The 17,591-nt window shown below is 39.8% G+C and overlaps 1 protein-coding gene across 4 annotated transcripts; it reads right to left on the reverse strand.

Moving 5' to 3' along the window:
• Window positions 1–746: 746 nt before the first annotated feature.
• Window positions 747–16,966, reverse strand: LOC127798183 (rab GTPase-activating protein 22-like). 4 transcript variants are annotated; one of them, XR_008022350.1, is made up of 6 exons: window positions 16,208–16,966; window positions 6,530–6,665; window positions 6,358–6,407; window positions 2,566–2,619; window positions 937–2,452; window positions 747–858 (listed from the first exon to the last, which is right to left on the reverse strand). XR_008022350.1 is itself a non-coding variant. In XM_052331556.1 (5 exons), the coding sequence occupies exons 1-5, from the start codon at window positions 16,360–16,362 to the stop codon at window positions 1,210–1,212; spliced, it is 1,638 nt and encodes a 545-aa protein (XP_052187516.1). In that variant the 5' UTR covers window positions 16,363–16,966; the 3' UTR covers window positions 747–1,209. The 4 variants fall into 4 exon arrangements, 2 of the variants coding, with proteins under 2 accessions (XP_052187516.1, XP_052187517.1); XR_008022349.1 differs by having other exon boundaries at window positions 747–865; XM_052331556.1 differs by having other exon boundaries at window positions 747–2,452.
• Between the last annotated feature and the right edge of the window lie 625 nt (window positions 16,967–17,591).

Below are 17,591 nucleotides of genomic sequence, written 5' to 3' on the forward strand. Positions count from 1 at the left end.
TCAGTCTGAACAAAAATGAAGAGGAGGGGTGACCACCAGTTGGAAAGGGTGGATCGATGGAGGGTTGCCAATTAGAGCAAAGAGGAAGGATTGGGAATTAAGATCGGTCAAGACAGCAACAACCAACGAAAGACTCAATTCTTTCATTTGGGTCAACGGGAGACAGGGATGACAAGCAAAAGTGAGAGAGAAGGTGGTGGAAGGAAGGTCAAAGGCAAAGGGAAAGGGACTTGGTTTGGTTCTTTCTTTTTTTCTATTCTTCTCTTATTCTTTTCTTTTTCAATGCGAAAATGCAAGTAAAAAATGATGTTATTTTGAAATTCAATTATTTCAAGTATTTTCAACACATAAATTGAATCAAATCAAAATAACCAAACCTTGCAAAAATTAAAACCGAACCGATAATTTCGAATGATTCGATTGTTATTTTGGTTAATCCAAAATTTTACACACTCCTGCCTAAACCTACTCTTACTTTCCCAATGCTTGTTAAAACCAAGACAATGGTAGATTGCGCTTTTTCCCAATTAATCCATCAATTCAGAACACTAATTAAAGCAGAATATCATTATTCTTATACTTCTTGAACCATTGGTGTTATTTTTTTATGAAAAAGGCTTGAATTTTAAGGGGAGGGGGGAAGGGTAAAAAAATTAAATTTTCTTTACCAATTTAAACCAAGCAAAAGGCAAGTGAAGAAAAGGTTCTACTGCTGAAACAGGCGAACTCAGTCACAAATAAATAAATGATAGAATCTAGAGCCTCCATTTCAACAAGAAAACAGATACAGTCAACAACATGAAACGGAAGGATCTGCAAGAGTCAAAAAGCCTTGAAAAAGCTTATCCCTTCCAAGCGCTGATACCTTATAAAAATTTTAAACATCACAAAGACCAAACAGAAGAAATTCAAATAGATTAGGGAATGATGAATTACCTGTCATCTTTGGATCAATATGTTAAATTTGACCAGTGATTGCAGCTCCCAGCCTCATCTTCAAGATCATAGACCTTGGGGAAAGAAGATTAAAACTGCAACCCGCTGCAGATACCCTCTACTGTAAAAAAATTGAGCATTCATCTGACAAAGCAACGAATGACGACCCTATGGAACATCGACACCTAACGAAGCCAAAGAATCTTCATGGAACTTTACTGCCAGAACTCATAAGTTCCACAGTACCAAATTAAAACAGCCGAACGGCAGCCATCAGAAAGGGGACTTTATCTTGTCATGGAGGGTCACCACCAAATTGTGTGCATCGTCGAGGAGTTTCCACACATCGAGATGTCCGGCCATGCTATTACATTCCCGGAGTATCTCATCCATGCTGCTATATTTCTCTATGATTTGCTTCCTCCTTTGCAACACTGAAGCAGCAATCGCATAAAGTAACAGATCATCAGTTGGCGGGGCTCGCAGCCTTATCCTGCTCCAGGCAGACTTCCCAATCCCAGCCCTGATTGCCGCCTGATCTGCCCACATTACCTCCCAGAGGCAAACAGTCTGCTCAAATGTTAATTCCCTCCTGAAGAGTACCACAACCATTCTGTACACAAAAAAGCAGTCTTCTGCCCGGAGCTTCTCCAAGTGTCTGTATAGATGAGAGTCCTTGCATTTTATGATTTTGGAGACAGTGTTCAGTTGCCTCCTGATTCCCACCTCGTCCAGTCTGAAATTATGCCTAGCCTTCTTCATAAAACCAACAAAACACCAGAAAGCCTCATGGTCTTCGGCTATCACAGTGATTATTGGAGAAAGTAAATCACTCATCCCCTGGCAGTAACCAATCTCAGGATCATAAAGTGCATAGGCCTCCAGGATGGCAACTAGTCGAGCAGCATGGAAGATCTTGCTGGGCTCCAGATCATCATAATCTTTCAACCCAACAAATTCAGCGAACCTGCGTGCCCTTTCATCAGATACTGCAGCCTGAGTTGGTGACTGTGTAACCCAATCTCCATTGGCACGAATGGCATCAAGACGAATAATTCGTTGCCATGTGGCAAAATCCTCATTGTTGTGGAGTTTTGGCTGAACTTCTGTCCTAGAGAGGGTAGAATCCTCCCTAAGTAGCATTCCAGGATCATTTTCCGCCCTGGTTTCCACAAAGCGGAAAGTATTACTCACTTCTGGGTCCTCAGAGGAGTCTGAATCTGAAGACCCGGTGTCAAGTGCAGGGGAATTTGGATCCGAGGCTTGTACTGAACCAGCATCTTCTTCTGACAGTGCACTGCAAGGGTCAGTATAGTCAAGAAATGGACTCCTTTCCTCACTAGAGAGTGATTCCCTCGCACTAACGACATCATCAGAGTCGGGAGAATCCACATATTCTCTGAAACTCCCACAACCTCCGTAACTGCTGGTTTCACTGGCTTCCTTTAATGCAATATTGTTGGCACCGTGTTTTAAAATGCGTCGGCACTGTCTTCGGAGTTTTTCATATTGCTTTCTACATCCATGGTTTCAGGCGGACACAATAAGTGGCAGTTAAAACCCCAATAACCAATTATCTAATTTATACTGGGAAAGAATGAGCAAGATAGAGCAACTTGGGCGGCCTACCTGTTCTGAGTTCTCAGAACTTGTCTTTCTTCTCTGGAAGTGCTCAAGTCATAGCTGTTGAAATGGAATTTAGTCATCATCGTGGACTCTGATGCATCAGTCTTAAATTATTTTAAAGACAACCCATGTATATGCTATGAGGTATCACTTCATCCAGTTAAAAATAAACTATGACCCAGATTTAACAAAACATCAAAGACAGCCATTCAAGGGATAAAAAGACTCCCAGCTCATGGGGCTACAGTTCTCTAGTGTACTATTACATCTCAGCCAGTTACACAACTCATCCAAGCAATGACAATAACATTAAAGGTTTTACCTTTTTCCTATTCTTTTAAATAATAATTTGAAGGTTTACAATCCATAGCAAAACATATATCATTCAAAATAAGCTTGAATCAATTGATTCTAACCTGAGGTCTGAACTCATAAAATAATGTAGAGAACACTAATAAAACTATAGCATTATGTGCTTGAATGCAATATCGTGTAAGTCATGCTAACATTTCATAATAATCTGAATAACCAATCAGATAACTAATTTTGTAGAAAAGCTATGTCAGCACCTAATTTACATTTACATGGAATAGAATTACAGAGATCTAAACACAAATAAAACCAACGGTCAAGGCAAAACAATCAATTACTAAATAAAGCAATGAACAAAACCACAGCTGGAAGTGCAAGATCTACTAATGCAAATGATACATCCATATATACATTTTTGCTGGAGTAGCATAGCTTTTTCAATTATGATAAGGAAGGTCTGGAAATTATTGCTTGGAAGAATGATGCCACAATCAATTCAAATAACCATATTGAGGACTTGTTAAATTTTGACCAAGGGAAGAAAAAAAAAAAGGAAATTCAAAGAAATGTATTAGGTGGAGGTGTTGTGGGGCCAGGTTTACTCATGTTGTCCTCAACCCAGAGAACCCAACTCCCACCCTGTGCCCCAGTAGGGTAAAACATTTAAATCTCACTCCCATCCCCAACAAAGAAGGGATCCTCAAACCTGTCCCATTGTCCCAAATTTATCCCCAAACATGATTTAATTATTTCTTGTAAATAAGAAAAACAAAAATAGTAATTAAAAGAGGAGCAATAGAAAACAACACTGAAATAGCAGAGAAAAGAGAATTTGAATGAATGAAACCCAAATAATAAATAAAGGGTATATATGTACTTCTTGGGCCAGGGTGGTTTCAAGGAAACGTGTGTATAAACCCACACCACACCATCCTTGACCAAAAAGATTCTAGAAATCCCTGACCCCAGCCTCAAAGTTCAAACCTAACCAAATAGCATTGTCCTCACCTATAATACCCCATATTTTTGTGAAGTTGCAATGTATTTTAAATAAGTTTAAAATACCAAAAAATATGCTTGAAATGGCAACAAGTGATCGAATCGGTCGCAGGGAGTGCCTTGGAGCTTAGATACCTAAGGACAAAGGTATATCTTTGACGAACGTCCTAAGGTGAGATTTATAATACTGAAAGAAATAAAATAAGAGACGGTTCTCGGTTAAGCTAAGTTGTAGCCTAAAAAGACCGAATTATGGTAAGGGCTTCTCGAAAATCGTACATATAAAGTAATTTTGAGTTATTAACTTTAAGATTTTAAGTATCTAGATAAATTTGATATTTGAGGGTGTAATTGTAATTAGAGAATTATCCAAATGAAATAAGGATGAAATTAGGAGTTCATGTGGTAAAATATTAAAGTTGAGAGCTTGAAATAAGGGCCAAAATGTCATTTGGAAGAAGTTTGGGGTATTAGCTTGGATTTCAAAAGTTAAATTCATTCTAGCTTTGGATTTGAAAAGCCATTCAATTATAGGTTTGAGTCTTTAGAGTCTATGGCTAAGCTTGTGACAAGTGGCATAATGTGATTGGTTCAAGAAATCTATAAATAAAGGTCATGAGTTGATCTCAAATCATTCCAAGGAAGTTTAAGAGTTGAGGCATTCTAAGAGGAAGAGCTTGCTCTAGAGAGAGAAGAGGAAGTTCTGCAAGAAGGCGGGAAGAAAGCGGCAGAGAACGAGCCTCGTCGAAGTTGCGGGTCTTCGCCAGAATTCGCCAAAATCAGTTAGAAAAAAAGAGAGGTAAGTCCCTTTTTTTTTTTTTTTAATCCTGTAGAGGGGGAAGAAAGGGTTGCGTAGGTTCAAACGGGGGTCGAATCGGAGTTAAAATGAGAAAGTTATGGTTGAAATACCAAACCGAGGCGAAGCTGCGCGCGGCTCACATTTCCAGGGCGCATGAGGGCCCTATTTTTCTTCAATTTTTCCAATTTTGCCTCTAATTTAATGCCCCTCAACCCTATGTAAAAATATTCGAGTTTAGGTTTACCGAAACGCGTGTTTTCTGCAGAAACCTAGGCCGTTTGCAGTGAAACCGTACTGTCCAAGAGATAAACCAACAAGGTGAGACTCCTATACTCTAAATCTTATTTTTTATTCTCTTATGAGAGACTTCTATTGCATGAGACGTGTTTTGTGAAGTTTTTGTACGTAGAATCTTATTATTCTCTTACGTGAAATCATGTTGCATATATGAAATGTATTTTTTCTGAAAAATATATATTGTTGACTTTTTAATTGTTGCATTTATAAAATTTGTGTGGCCATACTGTTGTACTTATTTGTTGTTGGCCGAGGGCAAAAGTCTGAAATCCCCCGAGAGGCGCTATGCGTGCGCCATCGAGAAAACTCTCATGGGGAAGACCGTGAGCTTAAGGGACAACAGATGTGGTGCTTGCATGAGTTCTATGAGGTCGGGCCAAGATGACATGGTTAGGGACCTCCCGAGAGGCGCTATGCGTGTGCCATTGAGAAAGTTCTCGTTAGAGGAGGCTAACATATTCACGAGGCACTTCAGAGTAGTTCTCATTATTTTCCTCATACGTTTTATACTTGTTCATACATTGATATAAACTGTTTTGGAGTTTCTCACTAGAAGATTCATCTTTTAATTGGACTATGTCCCTAAAATATTCAAACGTTCCAGGTTCGACGAGCGGCTTTAAGGGAAAGGAGGTAGCTAAAGAATAAGCTTAATTTATTGCCTGTAGCATGTTTATCATATCTATGTTTATGTACGAACTTATGTAAGATTTGGATATGTTTAAGACGTTCAGTTATCACTTGCGAGAGATGATGTCCATGTAATGCATTTTATAGACGTCTTGAACAATTTTACTTATGATAAATAAAGCATTATGGTTGTGAATCATATCAGATTCGATCTAGCTTCCGCATTTGAAATTTTAACACGTCTTAGCTATTCGATTATTGGGTTTGTTAAGCTGAGAATGTGAAAATTAAGGTTTTTGGGATATTGTGTGATGTATAACAGCGATTGTGATATGAAAAATTTTTATATTCTCGAAATCCTAAGTTATAACACGCTCAAGAAATTTGGGGTGTTACATCACCCCAATTGGAGTGGAGAAGAACAAGTCCCCAATGTGTTTGGGTAAACAGTCACCTCAACCCAATTCCTGATGACATCAAAAGAGATGCTAATTATTTGTCATGCTCTACCCCATCATTGCCAGTTAAAAATTTATAACAATAATAATAGTGAAAGCTGAGGAATTAGTAAAAGTAAGCTATCAAGCATAAATATGTGGGATGCTAGCATAAATCTTCATGTGTAATCTGAAGAATGAGAAGGCAAATATAGAACACAGGAGATTCTCAATTAAAGCTCACAGTTCATATTTGAATCTGCGGTAGTGATTTTTCTATGCAAGGGAGAAATCACAACTATTAACGAAGAACATGCTTACACTCCAAGAAGGAACGGCCAAACCTCTGCCCTGACACGTGGATCAACACCCTGCACAAGAATTGGGAAATGAAATTCCAATATTCTCAAAAGTACTGTGATGGAAAGCTGTAAGTAAATGTAAAAAAATTGAAATGGAATAACCATGTAAACTACATGAAATAGTAACTCACTGCACTGCGAACTTTTCTCAAAAATTTCAGTCCACCACCACGGAGCTTTCCATCTGACGAAAATAAATTTCTCCATTCCTGAGGTGACAGGGCATGTTTTCTTTTCCTGCGGGACCAAGGTGAACTGAGACGGCCCCTGGAATTAAACATCAGTCACAGTTATTTACTGTAACAAGTAACATAATATCAGAAAAAGAGTTTGATATGTAAATGGATCAAGATATGAATTGAAATAACAAAAATCAGGCAACAGGTCGCCAACATGTCTCACATTCCCAACTGCACCTTATCGTAACAAGTTATGGCCTTTTTAGTATCCAAATTAAATAGTTACGGACAAAGTTAAGCATTGGGATAAAATAGTGACAGGACTAAATGATCCTATCCTATGTTTGGTATCCTAAGTTTCAAGGAGATATAAATTTTAATTAGTCCTATCCATGTTTTGTATAGTAAACCTTGAATGAGGTATAGCTTGAAATTAATGCAGAGAGAGAAAAGGGGCAAAATTATCCTAAGCTTAAGTTTTCCCACCTGACATGATTTCTCAAATATGGTATAACCTTGTCAAGTGGTAATAACACTGCTGAGAATCCCACATCGCCTCCACAAGGGAGACCTGGGCTATATATAAGGAGGATGATCCCTCCACCTGTTAAGCTAGCTCTTCAGATTGGAGTTCTACCTCTAACTTCTCACATGGTATCAGAGCTAACCCTTAGCTGTCGTGGTCATGGACCAGTACCCTGCCCAATTATCTGGGCATGTATCAGTTACTGGAGAAGCTTCGGCGTGGGGGGGAGTGTTGAGAATCCCACATCGCCTCCACAAGGGAGACCTGGGCTATACATAAGGAAGATGAGGGGAAGATGATCCCTCCACCTGTTAAGCTAGCTTTTCAGGTTGGAGTTCTACCTCTAACTTTCACATGGTATCAGAGCTAACCCTTGGCTGTCGTGGATATGGACCAATACCCTGTCCAATCACCTGGGTATGTATCAGTTACTGGAGAAGCTTCGGCGTGGGGGGGAGTGTTGAGAATCCCACATCGCCTCCACAAAGGAGACCTGGGCTATATATAAGGAGGAGGATCTCTCTACCTGTTAAGCTAGCTTCTCAGGTTGGAGTTCTACCTCTAACTTCTCACATGGTATCAGAGCTAACCCTTGGCTGTTGTGGTCATGGACCAGTACCTTGCCCGATCATCTGGGCATGTATCAGTTACTAGAGAAGTTTCAGCGTGGGAGGGAGTGTTGAGAATCCCACATCGCCTCCACAAGGGAGACCTGGGCTATAAATAAGGAGGAGGATCCCTCCACCTGTTAAGCTAGCTTCTCAGGTTGGAGTTTTATCTCTAACTTCTCACAACCACTATCTAATCCATGTACCAAACGGTCGCGTTAGGGTCGAAAGCTCTCACATTCCCAACAGGTTTAATAAATTCAAAAACATGTCATGATCCCAAGAGCATTAGTGTAATTGTGTCTTGTTTGTATTTTTCCTTAGTGTGTAAGGTAAACTTGAGCTGTTAGTTTGTTAGTTGGGTAATAATTGAATGGCTGTAAACAGTCTATAACTAGGCTGTAGAATAGAGAATAAAGGGTATCGATTAATTGAATGATTCATTCTGTTTTCTCTCTCACTCTTATCTCTTCCTCTTCGTCCATCTAAACCCTTTCCTTTCGTGCTCAACTTCCCCCTCTTCTGTTCTGTTTTCTTCCCCATTTTGTTCTTCTTCTTCAAATTCTTCCAAAATCCCATTCTAAATCTTAAGAAACCCTGGGGTCGTAACAATTGGTATCAGAACAATCAATCCTTAACTGTGATTCTAGCGAATTGGGCGCAACTCTTAAGCAGTGAAATTAGGGTTTGAATCGACACAAAGCAAGCAATGTCAAAAAGGACCAACCCATAAGAAGTAGATGCTGGAACAGCGGAGCCGACAATCTTCGACAGTCTTAAGGGGCGATTCCAAAGCAAGGACAGCGGTAATTGAGTCGGTTGATTTGGGGGTGTTAAATTCAGTTGTCAATTCAGCGAAGGAGAGTCCAGCAAATTTTGGGGCTGGATTCTTGCAACATCTATTTAGTTGCAACGGAGCATAACGAAGAGGAATCAAGGCTTGACGATTGGTCCCGGTGGTGATCAAAGGCAACTTTCGACGGAAGTCAGGCAATTCCTGTTCATCTTTTTAAGGCAAAGCAGAGAATAGGTCTGGGTGAGCAGAAACCTCAGCGATTGTAATTGGGATTCTAGCAAGAAGGAAGGTGCGAGTGGGTGTAGGTTCAAGAAGCGATCTTGATTGAAGATTCAGAGTGATAATTCTCAGTTAAGCGACTCAAAGGCAAGGACAACAATTGGCGAACGACAGCAGTTCAAAGCAAGGAGGGCGATTAAGACTAGATGTTTTATTCGATCAAAAAATGGTTGAAGGGACCTGACTAAAGCAATTGGAGATCCAGATGGAGGTGTTGGAACTTGGCATGTCCTAGACTGAAGAGGCTTGGATCCAGAGTCAGGAGGATATGGCGGCTATCAAGGAAAGTGTGCGGGAATTGGAGAAAGGTAAGGAGATGGTGGAGCAATATGGTCAGAAGATCAACAACATGTTCAACATGCTAACGACACTACCACAATTTCGTATACTGCCAGAAGTTTCCCCAAGAAAGAGTCTTGATCCAATCTTGGTCAGAGATGGAATCCTTACCAAACCTGAGGAAGGGCTGGAAATGAGAGATCAGCCTGTGTTGGAGCATGGTAATCAAGTAAGGGGAACTTCTTCTCAAATTATTATTCCTACGCTTATGCCTCGACTGGAAATTCTAGCATTTGAGGGTATGAAACCAAGGTGGTGGATTCACCGTTATGAAAGATTATTTGACTTCTACCTTATTAACAAGGAGCAGAAGGTATGTAATACCCAAAAAATTCTGTGTACTTGAGTGGAAATTTTTATGGGCTTAAGTGTAATTTTTATTGGGGCAAAAGTGTAATTTTTTAAAGTTATGGGGCTAAAGTATAATTTTTGAAAACCTAAGGACTTGAGGGAAGGGGGAAAAGTGAAAGAGGGCAAAAGCTGAGGAACTGAATTGCAAAAAAGCAGTGTGAACACTGCAAATAGCTGATAGTCACACTATGGCCGCCGGCAACACGTCAAATCGACGTTCGGGGAAGGAAGCTAGGCCATCAAGGCCTAGGGAAGGATGATCGGTGCAAGAAAGCAACCGGATTGGCTAGAAAATCGGCCAGAAATGCCTATAAATAGTCGAGTTTTTGGCCGATGGTTTCATCAATTTTCAGTTGAAAAATCCAAGCGTTTGGAGAAAAATTGAGGGAGATGAATAAAGGGCTTTTGTTCTCCAAGCAAGAGAGAATTTCTGGAGAGTTTGAGGGATTTGGTGTAAATTTAAAGTGGTTTTGAAGTTTCGCTGAAAAATCAAGCATCGCCGGAGACGAGAGGAAATCAACCAAATCAAGGGTGTTTTGACTGGATTTTCGAGCCACCAGTGAGCCCATCGTGTTCGGAAGGAAGAATAGAGCAAAAGAGAAGAAGAAAAACCAAGAAATCGAAGCAAAATTAGTGGCCAACAGCAAGAGGGTAATTAGAAAAGAAGACCGAAAAAGGCGCATAGGAAACACGCGCAAGGCACGTGGGTGCGGGCGCATGCAAGGCATGTGAGGTAAGGAAAAATAGGAAGAAAAAAAAAAGAGAGAAAAAAATGGGGAAAATTTTGAAAAATTAGGGAATTTAATTTTGTTAATTTCTCCTAAAATTTGGTCAAGAAAAATATCAGGGCACGAGTCTCAAGGCAGGGCACGAATTTTGAGGAATCTTAAATAGCTATAACAAGGTAAGTGATTATACTAAAAAATATATGTGAGATGACTTGCCTACATAGAGCGTGAATTTCACAAGAGTTTGCCAAAATCTATGTGATCTATGTGCATCTTGTCATACATATGCATGTTTCATTATATGTTGTCTTGGTATTTGTGATTTTGCATTGGGCATGAAATTATAGGCATATCAATAATTGTGTCGTCCATGTTGACCCTGGTGGGATGGAATGTTGCCCTAGTAGCGAGACCTGCATTTTCCCCAAGTGAGTTTTGCCAGAATAACCGTAGAACTATCTCATGCCGTGTGTGATTGCTTGGATGACTGTCGAGGGTTCCATGCTAGGGCTAGAATGCTAACGAAAGCTGCTCTAGAATGTTAGTTGATTCATGTACATGCATTATACATTCATGAAAATTATTTTAAACCCTCATTTAGAAGATTCATCTTCTAATTTGGACTTTGTCTCTAGAATATTCAACGTTTCAGGTGGGACAAGCAATAGAAAAGGAAAGGAGATTGTCGAGACATGATTTTAATTGTATTTCTGTCCTACACCCATAATAGGACGAGTTGTGAGATTTATGATGATGTTAGGCATGTTATTATATGTTGTTTTATCTGCCGGATATTGTAATTTTTATGGTTATTGAGAACAATATTGTACGATTTGAATTCTTTTGCAAATTATAATATCCCATCAAGTTTCAATTCTGCTTACGCAAGTATTTAATTTGCCATTCTTTAGCCTATTATTTGGAATGCTAAATATATATATGTTTTATGGGATTTTAAATATGGTATTTTGGAAATTTAGAAATAGTGTTACAAGGAAAAAATGGGAGGGCGGGTCATTACAAGGTGACCTTGACAGCAGCCTATCTTAACAATATGGCTGACTCATGGTATCAAGGTTGGAGACAAGCCAAGTGTGGTGAGGTTAGCTGGGCTGAATTTTCGAAGGGGTTATGAGACCGGTTTGGAGAAAAAAGTATGGCGAACGTAGTTGAAGAATTTAACAAGTTAAGGCAGGAGGTTTCAGTGATAAGAGTACCAAATGAAGTTTGAAGAATTAAGGGCGTTACTATGGATATCTCAACCGAGCCTAACGAAACCGTACTCCGTGTCTAGTTTCATTAGCGGATTGAAGGATGAGTTGAAACCTATGGTTAAGATGATGATGTCTATAACGGTGAAGCAGGCAACTAAGAAGGCAAAGTTATAGGAGCTTACTCTAGAAGCAATTTTTAAAAAGCATGAAATGTTGTCGAGTAATAACCATCCCACCAGTTAGTAGTTGGAAGGAATTCCCAAGATTAACACTAACCTTAATGCAGTCAAAAACCATATGCCAGAGCAGAGAAGGCAAATAGGAAAGTGTTATAAATGCGGAGACAACTTCCCTCCAGGCCACCAATCCAAGATATTGCTACTGAACATGGAAGGACTAGATGAACAAGAAGAAGAGGTTATTTCCCGTGAAGAAACCAGGGAGTGCAAGGTGATCACCGGGGAGGAGTTGCATCCTATACAGACCATGGAGTTTGAAGAAAGGGCTTAGGCGAAGGAGGAACATTCAAGGGTTGTGAACATTGCTACACTTCTACTACTAAAAGGGAAAAAACAAAGGAGAAAGAAGGAGAGAAGGGGGCAACAAGTATTGAAAGTAGGGATTGGTTGAACCATAGCCATCGCTGTAAATTCTTGGGAACAATAATTTTCTCATCGGGAAGGGAATGTCATGATCCCAAGGGCATTAGTGTAACTGTGTCTTGTTTGTATTTTTCCTTAGTGTGTAGGGTGAACTTGAGCTGTCTGTTTGTTAGTTGGGTAATAACTGGATGGTTGTAAACAGCCTATAACTAGGCTGTAGAATAGAGAATAGAAGGTATCGATTAATTGAATGAATCATTCCGTTTTCTCTCTCACTCTTATCTCTTCCTCTCTGTCCGTCTAAACCCTTTCCTTTCCTTCTCAACTTCTCCCTCTTTTGTTCTGTTTTCTTCCCCATTTTGTTCTTCTTCTTCAAATTCCTCCAAAATCCCATCCTAAACCTTAGGAAACCCTAGGGTCCTAACAAAACATGATTAGTGTAAGTTCACACATAAGTTAAATTCTTTATGCTAATTAGAGGAGGAACACAAATTAGGAAACAGTTTCTGCAAGAAATCATGCTCCTATTCCAAGAACCACACTAAAAAATGCACCAAGCTCACTAGTTAGGTTAACTATTGGCATTCAATGAACCAGAACCATTGATTATACCAGAAAAGCTATCCATCAGTTCATCTTTCATTTTCCTTCATTGTTACCCATTTCCTTTATAAAAGAGGGGAGGAGATCCAATCAATATTGGGAACTAAATCTTGGTTTCACCAAAAAACTTTGCCACTTGAAGCTAGAGTTTCACTACTGTGGCTGGAAAATAAGGTGGTGTTCTCTTTGTGTTTGAGTTTTGTGTTTTGAGTGTCTGTTTTGAAATTTTTAAAAATGCGTTCTTTTTATCATTCTGAAAAATTATTTCTCAAAACAGGAAACTAGAAAACGCGTTTGCTTTGAAATTTTAAAAACGGTTTTTTTTTGTTATTATGATATTTTATTTAACAAATTATAAATTGGATTCAAAAATTTTAAACTATAAAATAAAATTCAAATAAAATAAAAAAATCAACAACCTTAGAAATATCATTTAAAAAAATTAATACAAATAAAATATATCACATATTCAGTTTAATAAATAAATAAAATAAAAAATTTAAATAACATAACAAAAAATCAAATCAGCCGCAACCCATCTCATCTTCTTCGTTCTAGGGTTTTCTGTGTGTGTGTGTGTGTGTGGGGGGGGGGGGGGGGGGGGGGGTCGCGGTGGCTATGGCAATGAGGGGTGCTGGTCGCGGTGGCGATGGGGGGCTGGTCGCGGTAGCGATGGGAGGCTGGTCGCGATGGCAGTGGGGGGGTCTGGTCGCGGTGGCGGTGGCTGTGGGGTTGAAGGTGGCGGAGGGGGGTGCTGGTCGCGGTGGCGGCTGTGGGGTTGAAGGTCGATGACAGTGGTTGTGGTACTGGTCGCGGTGGCGTTGAGGGGCGCTGGTCGCAGTGGCGGCGGAGTTGAAGGTCGACGGCGGCGGCGGTGGCTATGGCTGTCGATGGCCAGAAGAGGAAAGCGAGAACAGAGAGAAGATGGGGGGAGAGAGAGAGAGGGGGGGGGGGAGTGGTTCTGCGTGTGCTCGCGGGGGGGGGGGGGGGGGTTGGGGGGCTGTTTTCCGTGTTTTCAAATTGTTTTGTGTTTTCAGTGTATTTTCACTGAAAACGCTCAAAACAACAAAATGTTGTTTTGAGTTTCCTTAACAAAATTTTTAGTTGTTTTTGAAAACGCATTTTGAAAAATGACAAAGAGAACGCATTTTCAATGTTTTCAAAAACTAAAAACAGAAAACGGCCCGAAAACGGTACTGTCGCAGTAGCGATGGGAGGCTGGTCGCGATGGCGGTGGGGGGGTCTGGTCGCGGTGGCGGTGGCTGTGGGGTTGAAGGTGGTGGAGGGGGGTGCTGGTCGCGGTGGCGGCTGTGGGGTTGAAGGTCAATGACAGTGGTTGTGGTACTGGTCGCGGTGGCGTTGAGGGGCGCTGGTCGCGGTGGCGGCGGAGTTGAAGGTCGACGGCGGCGGCGGTGGCTATGGCTGTCGATGGCCAGAAGAGGAATGCGAGAACAGAGAGAAGATGGGGGGAGAAGAGAGGGGGGGGGGGGAGTGGTTTTGCGTGTGCTCGCGGGGGGGGGGGGGGGGTTGGGGGGCTGTTTTCCGCGTTTTCAAATTGTTTTGTGTTTTCAGTGTATTTTCACTGAAAACGCTCAAAACAACAAAATGTTGTTTTGAGTTTCCTTAACAAAATTTTTAGTTGTTTTTGAAAACGCATTTTGAAAAATGACAAAGAGAACGCATTTTCAATGTTTTCAAAAACTAAAAACAGAAAACGGCCCGAAAACGGGAAAGAGAACAGGCCCTAAGCTTTTGGTAGTTTGTACATCATGTAATGAATATAAAATCAGTCTCCTCGTGCATCCTCCTAGCCTTTTAGGCACAATCATCTCTTGACTAAGTTGACTTCTATTCTTGAGTGCTTGTGAATAGAAGACTTTTGGAGAATATCTTTAGGACGCTATATAAGCTTCAAAACTATTCTAACTAGTATTTTCGGAAGATAAAGTTCAAAACATGAAGAGGGGAAAAGAAACAGAAATCAAAATGTAGTGGTTTGGCGAGAAAAAGTAGATCACACAGTGCAAACATGTGTTCTCAACATGAAGTAAAATTCTTATTAGAGGTCCTTTAGTTCAAGAGACAAGATGATGGAAACAATTAGCACCAAACTCTAAAATCACCATAGCCTTAGTTCATGTTATTCACTGCTGTAAGCCTATCAGATTCTTTTTTTTTTTTTTTAAACCAAGTTAATTCTATGATTCTGAAGTACCCAATTGTGTAATTTAAGCCTCTACCTTTTTTATTTTTCTAGAAATGAAACCCAACCACAAAATAAGAATTAATTGCTCAATTTTGCAACCTAAATGGAAAAAAAATAAAAAAAGAACGTGCAGCAGAGCTGATGATATGTCAAAAGGTTTATAAAACTTTGAAACATCTTCAGAGCAAGAAAACTGGACGACCTTAAAGAGACTTAAACATAATGTGATAATATAACTGGATTAGCTGGTAATCCCTCAGAAAAATATTCAAACTCTAATACCCCTTAAAAATGGGGTGTCCAGATTGCATGAGACTCCCTGCTTTTCAAGGGTCAAGAGAGGGTCATATTTGTGCGTGACCTTAGAATTCCCTTACTTCTTTCTCTAAAGAGGCTATTTCCAAAACTCAAACTTGTGACTTTCCAGTTAGAAGGATCAAACTTACAGTTGCTACTAACGCCCCCCCTATTAAATAAAAATTTAAAAAAAAAAAAAGACACCAAATTGAGGAGACTACGGATCAAGACTGATACTGGATAGCAAGGGACATCAATTAGCTTCAGCAACAAAACAACACTGCATACTCTACTTGGTATGGCCAGAGAGAGAGAGAGATAATGGGCTAAAATTCATCTTTATTTTTCATGAATGCTTTCTCAACTGTTCTTCTAAAGTTCTACTTCTGCCATCAAATTCAAAACTTTTTCCCAGATATTTTTACATTTTGTTTGGTTCTTGTAAAGAATGACGTAAAGAGAAATACTCAATCCTTAAAATCTCGCAAAAATAGATGTTGCTTACAGCATTCCTCACCTGTAGCCCTTGTTCTCAAAAATTATCAAGACAAATAGGGGAAGGTAATCGAAATTATACGTGTCAAACTTGAAATCCAGCATTTTATGACTGGGTAAAAGTAATAGGAGCTAAATGTTCATCTTCACCGCAGACAAAAGTCAGCGAACAGCAGATTGAAATTGATTGACACTGCATCTAAAAGCCGTGCAGTGCAAAGAAATTGGCCTCAGTGCTAACGGTTCACAGCAAGACAACAAACACGCACACAAATAGAAGAACAACAAAATAAGCAGATCGAGACGAGTGTGAATCTGCCAAAGCCCTTAGCTCGTTGACTTGTCAAACCAAACTAAAAAAAAACCTCCAAATCCACCAAAACTTAAAATATCTGAAAGAATAAATAACCGATCAAATGCGAGTGAAACCAATATAAGAAAGTCACGGGGATTGAGCAAAAAGATTGATTCAAAATAATACTCCTAGAAATCTGAGACGGAGATCTCTAGCTGAAAACAATGAACGCAGTGAAGGTAATGATGAATTTGAGGGGAAAAGAGTAGAGTACGGAGGGAGAAAACTCACCGATCAGAAGACGAGCAAGCAGCCGGTGAAGACGAGGCAACTACGAATAAGACCGATCTCAAATGAATCCACGGCGACGACGACGAAGAAGAAGAGGGTGAAGAAGAATTCGGAGAAGACGACGACGAAGTGTGACTCCGCCGGAGGGATTTCATCTATCAAAACACCTACTCTCTACTGCGCAAATTTCCGAATCAATCGATTCCAAGGGGGCCGAATGCGTGTCCGCTTAACGCCTCTGTGGGAGACCTTTTCTCGTTCTTCGTTTCACCTAGCGGCGGGGGCCGGCTAGGCGATTCCAGACGACGCCGTAAAAGCAAGAGCTACTCCGGCATTCGGAGGGAGATGGGGGTGCCGCCGGAATCCGCCGCCGAAGAAGTCGCTGGAGTTGCTCTGGACAGCATGAACGACGGAAGTGGGGAAGCGGAAGAGCATGAAGGAGATGGTAGACAGCGGAGAATGACGGAAATGCCCCCGGGAAAGGGTAGTGGTATTTCCACCATAACCAACAACACCGGGTGAAAAGCCTTCGACTCCAACTGCTTTTGCTTTGGTGTTTTTGGTTTTTCACTTTCTCTTTACCTTTTTATTCTCTCTCTCTCCTTTTTATTCTCTCTCTCTCTCTCTCTCTTTCTCTCTCTCACTCATGCACTCGCTGCCCTTTTTCCTTCTCTCTCTCTCTCTCTCTTTTTGTCTCTCTCTCTCTTAGAAGTGGAGTCTACAGTCTGCAGAGAGTCTATAGAGAGAGGGAGGGGACTGATCCGAAATGAAAGGCTCTCCCCAATTAGGTTAATAGCTTCTTTTATGTTTTTACTTTTATTATTATTTAAGATTTTATGAATTATTATCTTTAATTTAAATCTATATTAAAAAAATGTTTTCTATTGTATTAATATAAAAGCATTTATTTATATTTTTACAATATGATATATCTCAAGATTCAAAACTAAAACTTAAAAGAATAGTTATAATCTACCAATATATATATTCCTTGTAATATGAGGAGAATATATACAAATATTAGAGAAATATTAATATAATTTCATTTTAAGATTGAAACTCCCGATCTCCATATATTATACTTTACTAAATATTATAAGACTTTTGATGCAAATGCTCACAAAATAAAACTTAGAAATAATCACGATCATCTTCTCACATCATCTTTTCCTAAACATTTAAAAACTTTTGACGTAAATATCAACATTTATGATGAAGACACTGAATTATTCATCTAAAATACTCAGAAAGGATAACGAACATTTTTAATTTATTAACATCACTAAATATTATTTTGCTCATTTGTTAATCAAACCCAACACTATACTATTAGATAGTGTTTGTTATCCAATATAGCGTGAAAAAAGTCAGATATAAGAAGTAT

Source organism: Diospyros lotus, chromosome 3 (assembly GCF_014633365.1).
Source record: "Diospyros lotus cultivar Yz01 chromosome 3, ASM1463336v1, whole genome shotgun sequence".
In the NCBI taxonomy this organism is placed as follows: domain Eukaryota; kingdom Viridiplantae; phylum Streptophyta; class Magnoliopsida; order Ericales; family Ebenaceae; genus Diospyros; species Diospyros lotus.